This window comes from Peromyscus maniculatus, chromosome 16 (genome assembly GCF_049852395.1).
Source record: "Peromyscus maniculatus bairdii isolate BWxNUB_F1_BW_parent chromosome 16, HU_Pman_BW_mat_3.1, whole genome shotgun sequence".
NCBI lineage: Eukaryota > Metazoa > Chordata > Mammalia > Rodentia > Cricetidae > Peromyscus > Peromyscus maniculatus.
The window spans coordinates 57156832-57173877 of NC_134867.1; the positions used below are offsets into that span (position 1 = coordinate 57156832).

The 17046-nt window shown below is 47.1% G+C and overlaps 1 protein-coding gene across 5 annotated transcripts in view; it reads left to right on the forward strand.

The window, feature by feature from the left end:
• Positions 1-4225: 4225 nt before the first annotated feature.
• Positions 4226-17046, forward strand: part of Arid1b (AT-rich interaction domain 1B) — a 377401-nt gene continuing 364580 nt past the window's right edge. For all 5 annotated transcript variants that reach the window (XM_076552846.1, XM_076552847.1, XM_076552848.1 and 2 more), the window contains exon 1: positions 4226-6160. In XM_076552846.1, coding sequence (XP_076408961.1) covers positions 4241-6160 — 1920 coding nt within the window. In that variant the 5' untranslated portion in view covers positions 4226-4240. The remainder of the gene's footprint in view (positions 6161-17046) is intronic.

Consider the following 17046-nt stretch of genomic DNA (forward strand, 5'->3'; position numbering starts at 1 on the left):
AAACGCAGTAAGGTGTTTTCTTCATACGGTTCCCTGCTGCTCCCACGTTCCCAGGGCCTTCGGAGTCAAATTTGACACAGGCTTCTGGAAGCCCAACTGAGGACCAGTGGTCTTAGTGTTGGCAGAGCTGTGTAGATGGAGGCTTAGATGCCTGGTAGGGGCTGCCAGCCTCAGATAGCGGCATTAGGTGCCTTTGGCTGAGCATCCCAGTTCTTCGCTGGTCATGTTCTCTGCAATACTCACGGGCTGACTCCACTGTTTGGGTGCAAACATTCATAGTTGATCCCTATTCAGGAATGGTCAAAGGTAACACATTTTTTTTTTTTTTTCTTTTTTGGACATGGCAGGAAGTAGATTCTAGGCAAGTCTGTTGAATGATCACGTGTAATTTACACTGATCCCATGTATTGTGCTCATTCTAATCTCCTCAACAGATATAATGCTTCTCCTGTTGGCCAAATCGTTTTAAATTATTTGTTGCCTATCCCTGTCTGTCCCCCTCAATCTCCAATCCTACTTAATGGTTTAGCATTCTGAATTTACAGGCCAGTGACAATTTGCATAACTGTTTCCAATCCAACACTGTAGAGCCCATATCCTGGACCGACTCAGAGTTATTCACTGCTAACGTCTAAATCGGAGAAGTGAATAGGACAATTGTTTAGTGCTTTTTAAAGTCCCTGACCAAGACCAGTAGGGAAATCCCATTAGCCCCATTCATCGCATCTCTCATAAATCTAAAAGGAAAGCAAGTATCCAAAGCTTTATTCTTTAATAGTTCTTACTTGTAAAACCTTTGACAGGGCTTTATTCCAAATTGCTTCCAAATTACGGAAAGAATACGGAGAAATATGATGGGCAGTGAATCGTGATAGCTTCAGTCACCGAGTAAATAAGGAGAACAGTAAAAGGGACTAATCTTCGAGCAAACAGTGCGACGGGCCTTGGAGAGGCGGAAAAGAGCAGAGCTGTGGAATTCTTAAACTACCATCTGGCTCAATTCTCTTTCAGTGGGCAAGTTGAAGGGCCTTTTATTCGGTGCCCTCAAACTTATTCAAAAGGAGCAGTATTTGAATATTAATATTTCCATATAGTTAGGGGGGAAGAAAAGAAAACCTTTTGTAACTAGAAAGGCATGTTTAAGAAAATAATGGGTAATCCTCTGGCTACACACGGAGGGCCGGGGAGAACCCTGTGGGTGGGAGGTTAGCTGAGGCCAGAGCATGGCCAAGGCCACCAGCAGCTTCCACCTCCAAGGCTTCCTCGGGGTGACAGCAAAAAACACAAGCGTCATCATGGTTTGGAATTTAGGCACAAGAGGTGTAAAATTAAGAAACCCATGAAGAAAAACCCAACACAGCGATTCCTATTGCTTTATCACACCCGAAGAGGCAGGGCTGAACTGCCGTGTAGGAAAATAAGGAAATAAGCTAGGGTTGAAGCCGGGTTTTTGTGAAATGCAAGCTTGTTTCATCATTTTATACCAGACCCCTGACAGCTGCCATTTTCTTTATGAAGCACTGGATTCTTAGGTGAAACTCTAAGAGGTTTTCCCGAGGAGGTGTGCTGGGAACGTTGAAAAGAAACATAGGAGTCCATGATTTCTCTTCAGCAAAGACGACTCATTTTAAAAGACATTTCAGAATTCTCAGTGGTTGCAAAGAGGAAACCAGGTCCTGCTGGCTGTGTGCCCTTCTCCTGCAGGCTGCAGGGCTGACCTGACCGTCCGCTTGAGGGTGTGGCATCTGCCATTGGGGAGGAAACACTGGCCTGTGTGGCCCTTTCATAGCAGGTTGATGTCCTTGTGCCGAGGGCCTCTGTTTTATCTCCTTCTGGTTCCACTCTTTGAGTTGACTTGGAATTACATGAGATTTCACTCACATACTTAATTATCAATTTTCTTTTTCTTTCTCTTTTAGTTTCATGATTTTGACATGAAAAAAAATTATTTCTAAGAAACAGGCCAGAGCTGAACTTGATGACTCATTTTCTCTTTTAGGCATGGTTGTGAAAATAAGTCACAACATATGGCTTGTCTGAACTGACTTTGATATATTTTACTCATTTGAAAAAAAAATGCACTTTTATGATTATATGTATATATTTAGTTTGACTGTAAATGTCTAAAAGCATAAATATGTAATTGATTTTAGAATATGTCGATAGACATATACACAAAACAGACATGTATTTCTATTTGTGTATGAAAAACTTTGAAAATTCAGCTTGTGTGGTGTAACCCTATAATTAGTACGCATTCAAATATATAAAGAGAAGATCCAGGGGGAAAATGTCAAAAGGCACAGTGACAAGGATGTAGTATTCTCTTGGCAAAAACTGATGACTGGGCACAGATTTCATCTTATGGCTGTTACTCCCTCGTATGTGAGGATATACCCTGTTTTCCAGTTGTTTCCAGAGTGTTACGACCTGTTTTTACACTCTGCAATGACCCTGATTCTCTTCCCCCTCATTCCGTCATTACTACATCCTACTCGACGGCTAGAGTTGTCTATTTACCCCTGTAAAATATTTACACTCGGTCTAACAAACAACCACTGCAATGGCCACAAACTGAAATAGTTTTTTATGAGCTGCTGAAGAATGATTCTGGAAAAGCACCCTGCACCCAAATCTCACATGTTCCTTCAGTCTGACCTCTGGGAAGCCTCAGTTTCAAATGCTTTCTCTCGACACGAATCGGACCACCCTAGCACAACCGAGCCATTGCTTAGCTTAAGAAGTCTGGGTATCAGGGGCAGCCAAGAGGTGTTACTCAGTGATTATAATAATAATGTTTAAAAACATTAAACTGCTAAAACAATAGGTATCTTTTTAAAATGGGCAAGTACTGCGTATTTCTGCTTTGGGATTAGACTGTTTACATTATTATTGACTTTATGTTTATTAAATACATCTATTTGGTTTTGTTTCCCATTACTTAGAAATGAACTCATATCAAGAGGGTTAATTGCACACATTAACCTCTGAAATATGATGAAAGGTGTCGTGTAGATTTATGAAGACATGAGATAAACCTTAGCGGTTGCTGTTTCTGCACCAATAGTCAGTTAAACGTCTCCTGAATGCTGTCCGGAGCTAACACTACTACATGTTTGAGAGGACACCCAAATACACTGTAAGAAAAACACTCCGTGGGGAATACTAGGAGTGTTCATATCTACTTAAGGTGTCCTTAAAAAAGAGTTATATAAGGGACTGGCATAGTGAATCATAAGCAATTATTGAGCGCCTGCTGTGTACCGGGGCACCGCAGTCTTTGCGGCTTAACCTTCACTTCGTGTTTCCTAATTTCTCAGTTGGATGAAGTTGTGGGAATTACGCCGATGGCCTGAAATCAAGGCGGAGAGGCCAAGGTTGTGAAAAATTACATAACTCCTGGGAGAGACGACATGGGCTTTTGCTCGGCGGCCGGCCTGGCTAAAGGTTTCCCTTCCCCGCCGGGCTCCTTACCACCTCGGAGGCCCCAACAGACAACTTTGCTTCCCCAGCCCCGTCTCTCCCTCTTTTGTCTGCTCGTCAGACTCGTTTTCCACCTTCGTAGCGCTCCCTTTAGACGTGAAAACAAACACAGGAACGCGGGTTGGCAAGGAGACCGGAGGCACGAGGGGAAAGAGCAGCTTCGGGGCCGCGAGCGCCGGCAGCCTGGGTCCCCGCTCCCCGGGGCCGGGTCTAGCGCGCCAGGCCGGGCGAGGCAGCGCTGGGCGAGCGGGCGAGCGCTCCGTGGCGGCGGCGGCGGCGGCGCCGGGGGCCCGAGTCCAGTCCGCGTTTTGCGAGTGCGCAGCAGCCCTCGGAGAGAAGCGGATAATAGTTGCTCCGGCTCGCTCGGCTCCCTCACGCCGCGCTGGGCCCGATAGGCTCAGGCAAGTCGTGCATTTCCCCCCCATATCCGGGTTAGAGAAAGGGGGGGAAAAAGAGAGAGAGATCGAGAGTGAGGGAGAGAGACAGACAAGAGAGAGAAAAGTTTCATTGCAAGCGGAACTAAAAAACTTTCCGGCGGCCCAGGCCGGAGCGGGCGCGGGCCCCCGAGCGCAAAGGCGCGCCCCCGGCGGGCGGCCCGGGGCTGCGGGGTTGGTGGCGGCGGGGGGGGGGGAGATTGGGGAGGGAGGACGCCGCGCTTCCCCGCGGGCCGCGTGGATGCGCGCAGGAGGGGCGGCCGGCTGCGAGTGGGGACATTGTCTCCCCCCACCCCGCCCGGCCGCGCCACGCCGCGGCGATCATGGCCGCGCGGGCAGCAGCGGCGTCGGCGTCGGCGTCGGCGCGGGCACGGGCGGGCAGCGGCGAGCGGCGGGCGCCCTCGGGGCCGCGGCCGGCGCCCGGGGCCCGGGACCTGGAGGCGGGCGCGCGCGGCGCGGTGGCGGCGGCGGCGGCTCCGGGCCCCATCCTGGGGGGCGGCGACGGCGGCCTGAATAATGTGCACCACCACCCCCTGCACCCCCGTCACGATCTGAACATGGCCCATAGCGCGAGCGCCGCGGCCGCCGCTAGCTCCAACAGCGCGCAGAGCGGCGGCTCCGAGGCGGCTCTCAAGGAGGGTGGAAGCGCCGCCGCGCTGTCGTCCTCCTCCTCCTCCTCCTCTGCCGCCGCCGCCGCCGTCGCGGCCTCTTCCTCCTCGGCGGGCCCCGGCTCGGCCATGGAGACCGGGCTGCTCCCCAACCACAAACTGAAAGCCGTTGGCGAGGCCCCCGCTGCACCGCCCCATCAGCAGCAGCACCACCACCACCATGCCCACCACCACCACCACCACCACCACCACCATGCCCACCACCTCCACCACCTCCACCACCACCACCACCACGCACTACAGCAGCAGCTAAACCAGTTCCAGCCGCCGCAGCCGCCGCAGCCACCGCCACAGCAGCAGCCGCCACCGCCACCGCCGCAGCAGCAGCAGCATCCCACTGCCAACAACAGCCTGGGCGGCGCGGGCGGCGGCGGCGGCGGCGGCGGTGGCGGTGGCGCGCCTCAGCCCGGCCCGGACATGGAGCAGCCGCAACATGGAGGCGCCAAGGACAGTGCCGCGGGCAGTCAGGCCGACCCGCAGGGCCAGCCTCTGCTGAGCAAGCCGGGCGACGAGGACGACGCGCCGCCCAAGATGGGGGAGCCGGCGGGCAGCCGCTATGAGCACCCGGGCCTGGGCGCGCAGCAGCCACCCGCGCCGATCGCCGTGCCCGGGGGCGGCGGTGGCGGCCCGGCGGCCGTCTCGGAGTTTAATAATTACTATGGCAGCGCTGCCCCTGCTAGCGGCGGCCCCGGCGGCCGCGCTGGGCCTTGCTTTGATCAACATGGCGGACAACAAAGCCCCGGGATGGGGATGATGCACTCCGCCTCTGCCGCCGCCGGGGCTCCCAGCAGCATGGACCCCCTGCAGAACTCCCACGAAGGGTACCCCAACAGCCAGTACAACCATTATCCGGGCTACAGCCGGCCCGGCGCGGGCGGCGGCGGCGGCGGCGGCGGCGGCGGCGGAGGAGGAGGAGGCAGCGGAGGAGGTGGAGGAGGAGGAGGAGGAGCAGGAGGAGCAGGAGGAGCAGGAGGAGCAGCGGCAGCGGCAGCAGGAGCCGGAGCTGTGGCGGCGGCGGCGGCGGCGGCCGCGGCGGCGGCGGCGGCGGCAGCAGCAGGAGGAGGAGGAGGAGGCGGCGGCGGTGGCGGCGGCGGCTATGGGGGCTCGTCCTCGGGGTACGGGGTGCTGAGCTCCCCGCGGCAGCAGGGCGGCGGCATGATGATGGGCCCCGGGGGCGGCGGGGCCGCGAGCCTCAGCAAGGCGGCCGCCGGCGCGGCGGCAGCGGCGGGGGGCTTCCAGCGCTTCGCCGGCCAGAACCAGCACCCGTCGGGGGCCACGCCGACCCTCAACCAGCTGCTCACCTCGCCCAGCCCCATGATGCGGAGCTACGGCGGCAGCTACCCCGACTACAGCAGCCCCAGCGCGCCGCCGCCGCCGCCGTCGCAGCCCCAGTCCCAGGCGGCGGCGGCGGCGGGGGCGGCGGCGGGTGGCCAGCAGGCGGCCGCGGGCATGGGCTTGGGCAAGGACCTGGGCGCCCAGTACGCCGCTGCCAGCCCGGCCTGGGCGGCCGCGCAACAAAGGAGTCACCCGGCGATGAGCCCCGGCACCCCCGGACCGACCATGGGCAGATCCCAGGTAACCCCCGCGCCGGCCGGGCCTGCTTCCGCCCGGGCCTCGCGCCGCGAGCCCGACTTTCTTTCTTCGCCGGGTACTTTTTTTCCCGGCGGCTTGGCGGGGGTGGTGGGGGCGCGGCGCCGCCCGGCCAAGTCCGGAGCTGGCGGGGTCGGGGAACCGGGCCGCCCCGCGCCCTCCCCTGCTGCTTGCGCACCCGCGCCAGGCCCGGGACGGGACCGCGGTCCCCCCCAAGGCCGCGCCCGCCCGGGAGGGCTCTCGGGGCGGCGGGCTCCGCGGCCCGCCCGGCCTGGCTCCGCCGGCGCCCACGGTGTGGCCCGAGTGGGCGCGGGGAGAGAGCAACTTTCTCTCTCCTCCGGGCCCCGGTCGGTTTGCCATTCCCCTGCGAGGTAGAGGCAGGGAAAACGAGGTTAGCTTTGTGACAGCCGTGGCTGTTGGAGTTTGGATGTTTACCAGCAGGAATAAGACCCAGATTTACAACGACGCAGAGGCGAAATATTGTAAAATAACATCGATTCGTTCCTAAGAATAGCCGGGGAGATCCATTATGGGGCTTAGGGCTGCTTGGAAGGAGTCACCTTCAACCGGGAGGCGATGTGGAAGGAATAGATTCCGGATCGATGGAACTTATTTTGATCATGGGTTAGACTTTCCTTTTTATTCAGCAAACCTAGTAAGGTAGTAGGCCAGTGAAAATGGATCTTTCTGGATCGCATTTATGTAGATTTTCTTGATTTTGCTGTCGCCCAAGTCCTACAGCGATGTTAGGAAGTGTCTTGCGCTCTGGCTGTCTCTTGCTAGTAGGCTGAGCCTAAAGACTGACTTGATCTCCTTTGCAAGGTTTGGAATTTGAATTGTGGAGGTAAACTGGCTGTAATAGTCTCCAGACAGCTGCCTCTGAGTTGACATCTAATCTGCCATCTGATTGGCTCCCCTCTCACCATTGGGCATTTAGCACTGCTGATGTAAATAGAAGTGCGGAGCAGTACAGTCACAAAAATTCCTGCCACAAATAATAACTGAACTCTATTCTAAGCAGATGGGAGGTTGAATACTATTTAGAGCTTAAATTGTTATGAATCACAGTTAGTAATAAGAGGATTGAATACAGAGAAACATGCTGTTGTCCAGTATTGGGCATTTATAAAACTCGGGTCTTTTGATGACAATCTTACAATATGAGCATCACATTGATCGTGGACTTTAATTGTAGACTGAAGATAGGTGCATTGAGAACTAAAATAAATAACAAAGCACAGATCGTACGAGTTTGGGCTTTGTAAAGCTTTTTATAAAAGTCTACTTTTTAACAGATTTAACTGTGAATATATTTTAATTCTATCAGCACATAGTTTAATACGATAAAATTTCAGTATTCCCATATGCAATAATATTTCTTGCTGATATTTAATTATCTAAATTCAGAAGAAAGCTATATATTTGGTGATTCTTAATTAGCTTAAAACCAGAATAGAGCTATGCATTTTTAGTGATTTGTGTTCTCGTAATTGTGACCATTTTTAAGCTGATCATGTGGAGGAGTAATACTTAGAATTGGCATGTTTTAAAATCCATGAAATGAATCTAATTTTTGTAGAGAACAATTGACTAAAAGAGACAATGAATATTTTTGTGAAATTCTAAAAACCCTATCTTCCTCTGGTTTGTAGCATGTAGAAATGCCCGCCCCCCAATACTGTTTTCTTCCACTTGATTGTTCTGTTAGGGCTAAGTAATGTGAGCCTTGTTTGAACCCCTTATGAACCAGAGCAGGCGTATTATAGGAAAGTTGTACTGGGTACTGTTTCTTCCAAGTAATTTTTCCTCTATGCACATCTTACTGCTGTGAAGTTTTGTGATGTTTTTTAATCTGCTAGAAGGGATTAGCAGTGGTTCTTTCTATTTAGCTCATTTGTTTTAGGAAGGTATATTTTAATAGTTGTGTATTTGAGGAGAGACTTGTCAGCTAAAGGCCTTAATTTAACAAGTGATTGACTCCTGGTTGGACATTGGTACCTGATATCTGCTGCTTCCAAATCTGCATAGTCCGTGGAGTTGTACTTTAATAAAAAATTTCCCTGTTCTTGATGGGAAACTTGTGATTTCAATTTTAGTTTTTGATCCACACAGTAAATGTGAAAGAAAAGCCCATATTATAATTAAAATTCTCTTCTTTGTAAATTATAACGGGAGGAAGTTAGAGGCAGATGTAGCGTCGTGTTACTTTTAGGATATTATTTCTTAATGGTACTAATCATCGTAAGTATTTTTGTTTTTTTGATTTTTTTCTTGGAATGAGAGTGTATCCATTATGGCCTCAGTGTGGCCCTTGGGAATAGCTTTTTTTATCTCTGAGAAAAAAAGGACAGACTTATGACCTCAATTCACAGATTTCTCTTAGGTATCTTACCGATAACATGTAGACTGTTTCTTTTTATACTTTTATTTTTTTCCTTTTGTTTTGCTTTTGGAAGAACAGTGTTATTTAGTATTTGTTACAATAATTGTGCTAGGTAGCCACTTGTTCATAATATTAAGTTGAACTAGACTATAGGTCATAAAATATACAGTCATATTTAATAATTGAAAAATAAATCTGTTTTTGGCTTTTAATACATTTAGTTTCATTTTTGATTTTAGGCAAATGGCTTGTGTGGGGTGACAATTTTTCTTGTTTGTTTGTTTTTGTTACTAGGAACAAAACCTACCTACTGTGGATAGAGGTCTTTTAGAGGTTGAAACAAACCATTTTATGATTTAGTTTGTTCCTTTTTCTTCTTTTTTTTTTTTTTTTGCAGTAAGTATTTAGATAGATCAGTCTCAAAAGGAGTCCTAGAGACTGATCACATACATAAACTTTTAGGAAGTACATATTTGTCTGGAATTTTTTGCTGCTATTCTATCTTTAGTTTATAGACTGTAGTAAAATATAATAATAATAAAAAAGTGCTATTTACCATTGGAAAAAAGCAGCTAGTTTCGACTTACAAGGCAGGAAACCCCAGGATCCTTCCTTATTCCTTCAAATGACTCTAAGATACAGTGTCTCATAAGATCCATCCCTCGTCTCTTCCATGAAACCTTAGGTTAGTTGATATTTCAGATCTCATTAAGACATCTTGACAGCCTAAATTTATATATTTGCCTAGGTATGGATGGTGATTATCTGACTAGGTAAATTTAATAGCAGTGGTTCATACAAAAGGCCTGTTATTTAAGGAAGAAGCACAAGACAATCAAATTTAAAAAAAGTCTGTAGTTTTTAATTTTTAGTTGTATGAGATGAAAATATTCATAGCTCAAAATGAGTTTTGTTAGACACCTTGATTTTTGTATTACTTATTTTTTACTATTTTTGTTTTTATCATAGTAATCAGTTTTAAAAGTCAGCTAATATAAAATTATAATTAATATTAAATTAGATTTAATCCAGGGTCCTGTTGTTACGTTTACTCTGTAGTTGGAAACAACCTTTCTTCTTTTTTCCTGTTGGTTTTGCTTGTCTGGATTTAAGAATGCATTTTTGTCCAGGTTTTGGCCATTGCATTTTTCTCAGTATCGTAGTGTGTGAGAAGTGTGTCATGGGTAAGGGCATAATCCAGATCATGCAGGGACACTTTCACTAATGCACTTAACCTCTGAATAGCCTGCTTCTTCTCTGGAGTTGAGGAGAATAACATCTTCACTCTGCTGTGAGAACACCGTTAATTCTAGTTTGAGAACTAATTTGAAAAATATAGAACTAGCTACAGGAAGATGTGCTAATTTTACTGGCCACAGCTTTTTTTTTTTTTTTTTTAAAGAAAACTGGTGTGGTAGGGCTTGTTTAGTTTTTAGAGATGTTTCTTATTAATGGTCCCTATCCCTTTATAATTTGGGCTGGTGTATGTGCAAAGATGACTTCGGATAGAGCAGGAACATCGATTCCCTAGGATACACACCAACTTCACATCACCATCGGCAAACCCAGAAGGAGATCCCTTTCTTTATTTAACCCTGTCCTTTCTTGGGAGGGTTGACTTAAAATTTACCAGGGTCTGTGAAATTTCCAGCTTGTTTTGGGAGCAGAACAGATGCGGTTGGGCCGGGAGGTTTCGGGAGCTGGCCTCTTGCCTAGCTTTTTTTTTTTTTTTTTGCCATTGCTGGGTCCAGCTGTCGCTGCCCAGGTCCTGGAGCCCTATGCTCCCAGCCGTATTCTGTGGATCATTCCACTTTCATTTTGGACTGTATGTCGATTTGTAAACTTGAGGTTGATATTTATGTTTGATAAAACTGCCGTGTGTTACTTAAAACAACAGATTTATGGGAAGCTGAAAATGAATATTAATAAGATTCCCATTAATTTTTTTTGCAATATTTACATTTTCAAAATGGATGTTATGAAATTTTTATGGCACTATAGCAGTGCTATTTTTACTTAAGGGGCCATATCCACTTCTTAGGCAGTTTTGGAACTGGGGATTTTGGGGCTGTGTGCGTCTTTTCAGAGGAGTGTTCTTTGCAAAGGAGGCTTTTGCTTTTGCGATTCTCTGTGGACAGGGAATGTCATGCTGCATGCTTGCTGTGTATGCACACTTGCTGTGTATGCACACTTGCTGTTGTGTATGCACACTTGCTGTTGTGTATGCACACTTGCTGTTGTGTATGCACTCTTGGAGCTGTGTGTGCATGCTTGCTTTGTATACAGGCTTGCTGTATGTACAAAGCTTGTTGTATATGCACGCTTACTGTGAATGCTATGTACGCACAATTGCTACGTAGGCATGCTTGTGTAGGCATGCTTGAAGCTGTGTATGCATGTTGGAGGCCAAGGAATCCCAGGACCCATTCCCTGTTCCCCGAGGTGTGGGGGAGGAGCACTGGGCAGGACTGTACATCCACCAAGAAGGCGTTTATGCATCATAGATGCAGAGTATTACACAGTGCAGCTAGGCTCAGTTTGGAGACTATTTGCATGAGACTAATGACCCTTTTTGGTTTAATTAGGTGATTGAATGAATTAACTCTGGCCTGAAACCTTGATATGCCTTAGTGGCCTTTTTCTCTTCGAAAGTCAATGACTAGAAACAGATTCAGGTATCATTTAGTTACTACCTGGGGGTCTCTAGGATTCTACTCAGTTTACCCTATGCTTACATTTGAATAAATATACTATTCAATATACATTTACTGTAGTATCTTACATACACCGAGTGAAGTTACCAAAGTATAATAGGTGTGTCTGCAGTAAGGGTTCATCAGATGTATTTTGAAGTTTGGGTTTTTTTTATTTAAAAATTTTTTTTATTATTATTTTTAAAGACAGTTTTGTGTACCTCAGGCCAGCCTGGAACTTGGCATGTAGCAGAGGCTGGCCTTGAATTTAAGATGCCTGCACTTATGTGCTGGGATTACTGGTATGGGCTACTACCACAGTGGATTTTATGCATTCCTGTGATTGAACCCAGGGCTTTGTGTATGCTGGGCAGGAACTCTACTCATTTGGAACAATTTTAAGCAAACTATTTCTTAAAAGTGACTTACATTTAAGAAGGCTTCAGCAGGTTGTTTCCAAACTCTGTTCCGCATGGATCTATGCCAAGTTTGTTAGAAGGCTACTGTGTGACGGAGGAATTAATGATGAGATTAATTGGTTTCGTACATAATGTTTACTTCCAGGACGGACAGCGCATTCGTGGGAGACAGTCCTTTCCATTGTTCAAGTCAGGTAGATGGCAGCAGAATCTAGAAGGATGTGTCAAGCCGGACTGTCCTTTTGGAGTGACTGAGTGAGGTGTAGCCTCTGCTGACCAACCCCTGTGGGGTGCTCTTCTTGGGGTTCTGGGCCTTGAAGAAAGATGACCCTATGGAGCAGATGAAGTTATTCCTTAGTCAGCCGTATCTGATGAAATCTAGAAAATCCTGGATGATAGTACCACACTTTTTTTTGGGGGGGGGATAGATTGCCAAAAAATTACAAGTTTTTAGATATATATCTCCGTATATTGATGAAACATCCATAACCTCAAATTTACTATTTATCCATTTGTAGGCATAGTCGGGTGGCGCTAGGCACATCTTATTCATGTAACTTTGTAAACAGCACAGAGATGCGGTTATTTCCTTTCTTTGTGTCAAACTTTGACCTTGCTGGCTCTCACTGTGTGGTATGATGATGCTGTTTTTTTTTTTTTTTTTTTTTTTTTTTTTCAGTGACCATGAATGAGTTCTGCCACTTATTAGTAAAGCCTTCCTCAGGTTCCACTGGGTTACCAATGATGTTTTCCTTTTTAATTTTATTAAATTGTTCATTTCTGTTGTAGCTTTGAGACCTTGTGGATTTGTGTCATCACTGGGTATAGTCACCTTCCTTGGGTTGAAAGAGGAGGAGGATGTAGTGGGGAGAAGCCTGGGACTGGGTAGGATTGGACATGGAAAAACCTGCTGTGGTCACGTCCCTTTTTGCATTTTTAGCTTTCAAAGCACATTTGTTTTATGTGTAGTGTTAGGTGAAATGTTTTACACTGATTGAATATTTTCTTCGGTTTTAAATGTTTGGGCAGCATGCCTTCGCCCCAGACACCAGAGTGAATGTCAGGCCAGGTGATAGATACTGTGTCCTCTTTGTATCCATATTCCCGCTCTCTGCATGGTATGTGCTGCTGCTGCTGCTGGTGTCTGTGTGTCTGTCTCTGTGCCATAGGCTTGGGCTTTTGTGTGTAGGCCAGAGGCTGGCAATTGAGCATCTTCCTTAATCCCTCTCTACCTTTATAGAACGATCTTTTGGGACAGAGTCTCTCACTGAACCAAGGTTGAAGTTACTGAACCTGGTAGACTGGCTGGCCCTTGAACCCCAGGCCGTCTCCTGCCTCAGCCTTCCTTCCCCTGCACTTCAGCACTCAGCTTTTTTTTTTTTTTTTTTTTTTTTTCTTTCTTTTTCCTTTCTGGAGAGGGTCTTACATGCCCTGGATGACCTTAAACTTCTCTACCTCCTAAGTCCTGGGGTTACAGGCATGTGTTAGTATTCGTGATTTTATGTGGTGTAGGTGTGGAATGCAGGGCCTCCTACCTGATAGGCAAGCATTTTACCAACTGAGCTCCATCCTGAGCCCCCTTGGCTTTTTATGTTGTTGATGAGCAGTGAACTCAGGTCCTCCTGCTTGCGGGGCAGATTGGCCAGACCCCAGCTCCCATGTTGTTAGTGTTTGGTTCTCTGTAAATACAGAAGTTCATGCAAAAAGCACTAAGACATGTAAAAAGTACCTAATTAAAAAATTACAGCAATTGGTCTTTTAATTTAAAGGCTGCTCCAAAAGAGATGCTTGCTAATCCTTCTGTTTTCTTTTTTTTTTTTTCTTTCTTTTTTTTTTTTTTGTAGTAAAGCTTTTTCTCATACAATGTATTTTGATCAGGATGTTAGGGTTATTTTTTAACCTGGTTGATGTTGCTCTGCAGTCAACTCTTCAGTTATGGACAGAAGGTACCAGATCCCTAGAGAGGAAATGGACTTATCTAAGCTCCTCTGTTGGGAGGCAACTATTATTTTAGGTGTGAACTTTTAGCGTTCGTGCATGCTGCGTGGTATGTGGCTGCCCCCAGACAACCGACTAGTAGATAATCATTTACCATCATTTACCGAGTGTCCACTTTTTAGTTAGTGCTCTGCAGACATAGGCAGGCGTGAAGCTGGGGCCTCTGCTACTCCCTGTGCAGGTGAGTCCAGTGCTGCCAGGCCTTGCCACACCTGCACGGTGAGTGTTTGGCACCGTGGGTTTAGCACTGGCTTATTTCAACAGCGTGAATGGAGGCTGTGTGGTTCCTCAGAGTAATGGCCCGATTGGGGGAAGAGGGGGGTGTGGATTTTGGAAATACAAATAATTGCAGGTGGATGTGATACAGCTGATGTTTTTTAGTGACTCCTGTTTCCCCCAGTCAGCTGCTGGCTTTGTGCCAGTGCGAAATGGTGCTCCGTTACAGAGAGTAATAATAACCAAAACCGGAAAATCGAATCATTATATGGAATGGTCCTTTTTCTTTTTCTCAGTTTTCTGCATCTCATAGACTCTTGGAAAAAGAGAAGCAGTCTGCTGGGCGGGGGGAATCTCCTTAGCTTGCTGTGTATTTCTGGGAACAGTTTAGATAATGTATGCTGGCCGAGCACAGTGCAGCCACCGCTCCAGGTCCTGAAATAAACCTTTTCAGAAAGCCGGCCCCAGTGATTAGTGGAGGCCGTTCCAGAATTCTTATTGGCGGCTCCTGTTTCTTTCTCTATGGTGTCTCAGAAGTTCAACCACTCCTCAGAACTGAATCAGGAAATGACTGGGAATCCCAGAATTGATTGATCTAGGAGCTGACATCTAAGTTTGAAATGGTGTTTTTTTTTTTTTTTTTTTTTTGTTGTTGTTGTTACCAACCAAATTAAGAATCCATTGCAGTGTCTTAGATTTTCTTTTTGCAGTTCCTATGTAATTTTAAATAATAAATTCTCTTTGCCTGGTAAGTTATGGGTGACCTTGGAAATGCAAGTGGAAAATCTTGCCAAACAAGTAGTTTTTCTGAGGAAGCAGGCACTTTCTTTGTGTTTAGTCCTGTGATGGGGAGGATTTGCTTGTGAGGGGATGACTGTAGTGAGGCTCTGTCTCCTGACCTAGAGAGATTGTAGCTGGGAATCCACAGCAGGTCGTGGCTTATTGTTGGGCTGGTGCACTCATTGCCTCTGGCCTCCACAGGGATTTGATTTTCCATTTGGAATGTTGCTGGCGGGCTGGTTGCTGAAGGTCTTCACTGAAGTCCTTCTGTTAACCCCATGCCCTACCGACCCTGCCTGCCTCCTTTCCTGGGCCTGCTTGCTTCTGTCTCCCTTCAGAGTGTGGTTGAGGACAAGGCTGCCCCGTCAGTTAGGTGATGTTTAGCCCTGCCCAGCCCCAAAGTTCTTTCTTCTTCATAGACTCCAGGTAGGGATTTCAGGTCATCTGGGGTGGGGGCGGGGGCTGTGAGCACATGCCATTGCTACCTGTAATCCTCTGGGCTGTCTGTTTTTATGAACTGCAAAAGTTACTGTGTTTTTAGGATCACTAATTTTCAAAATTTCAAAAATTAAAAACAAGATGTCTTGGAGCTTCTGGGTAATTGGACTTTGGTTAACTTGTTGCATTTTGTATTATCTTTAACTTCACTGGAACTATTAGACTTGTTTCCTAACAGAATTGTAATTTGCTACATATAGGGGGTTAGGGATGTTCTTAAATAATCAAAATATACAATGTAATCTGAGAATGCCAATGGCTTTTCTAGGAGAATACTTTTTCAAGTATTTATTTTTAAAATATGTAGATTTGTTTGTTTGTGGGCTTGTGCATGTGAGTGCAGGTGCTGGAGGCTGGAATAAGGTGTTGGATCCCTGGAGCTGCAGTTCCAGGCGGTGGCGAGCTGCCCCCTGTGAATGCCGGGACCTGAACTCAGGTTTCTCTGGAAGAGCAGTGTGCGCTGCTCTTTATCACTGAACCATCTCCAGCTCCATTCCTTTTGTTTTTAATACTGAGATTTAGAAAGCTGTCATAGACAAAATTAAATTCTCTTATGAACAAGTGCTGAACGCTGTTTGGTGCTTTTCATACAAGGAGTAAATACAGCATAGGATCCATAATTCTCCCTGGTGAATGATTAGAAACTCCTGGGGTTTGCCGGATAGAAATTAAAGTGAATGGCTGTAATACTCCTCAGTTCTTGTGCAAAAGATCACCTCTCTCTAAGCATACCACCTGAGGGGAGACTAACTGGGGGAGCCCCGATGGGAGAGGGGAAGGGGAACCAAGCAGAGACTTAGCATAGGGAATGAAGGTACTAGAGTGTAACCTAGTACATTAATGTGCTACCCCCAAACAGTAATGGAGGTGAGTGCCCCGTTTTGGAAATATTTCAAAGGTGGCTGGTAGCTTGTCTGCAGTGAACATGCCCTGATGCATGTTGCTCACTTTCAAACCGGTTGCAAGAATCGTGTGCAGTCAGTGCTCACTCTTTGAGGAACTGGAAGTTGTTCTTGGGTGCAATAGTGTTGACAAGAAAGGGATTCTGGTGTGGATTCTGTCCTGAGTGTCATTTGTCTGATGCATTCCTCCCTAAAGAAATGGCTTTGCAGCTGGGCGAACCCCCAGCAGCCGGGAAGAGAATTGCTAGATGTCCCAGGCCAGCCTGAGCTACCTAGTGAGTTCCAGGACAACCTGAGTTACCAAGTAAGGCCCTGCCTCAAAACCAACAGGAAACAGTGTTCTTGCAGGAAGGGTTTAATATCAGGTCATTTAACTGGACCTCACTGGACAGTCTTGAACCAGGTCTCCAGGGTGTCTCATCATAGCAAGAGTGGAGCCTTCTGTGTGCTGGATACTGTGGGGAAGCTGAGAGACCCCAGCGACTGTCTGGATGAAGGGATGGTTGGGAGTAGCTTCCTTAGAGCTGTGTTTCACATAGATCAGGTGGAGAGTGGAGAAGCCCTTAAGGAGTCCTTGCTGGAGATGGAAGCAGAGACAAGGACCTGCACGAGCCAAAGGCAGTAAGGAAGCAACAGAACTGGGAGCTGGGCTGTTTATGGTCTGTGCGACCTCAAGCAAGTCACTTCATGTCTCTGTGCTCTGCAGTTCCCTTTCAAGGAATGGGAGAGAATCCTTGTGGGATTTCTTGTGTAGACTTGATTAGGTACCATTGGCAACGGAAGGGACATTTTAATAGAGTGACAAAATAGTGTGTTTTCTCATCAATAAAGATTTTAAATGAGTTTGTTCTCTTTCTCTTGTAGTTAATTTAACAGTCTATCAGTTTTTTCCCTTCAGAACAAATAGGTTAATATTTGAAGCTTATTTCTAATCTAAATCACCTCAGACTTTTTTTCCTGATGGTTCTTTCTTTGCCAAGTA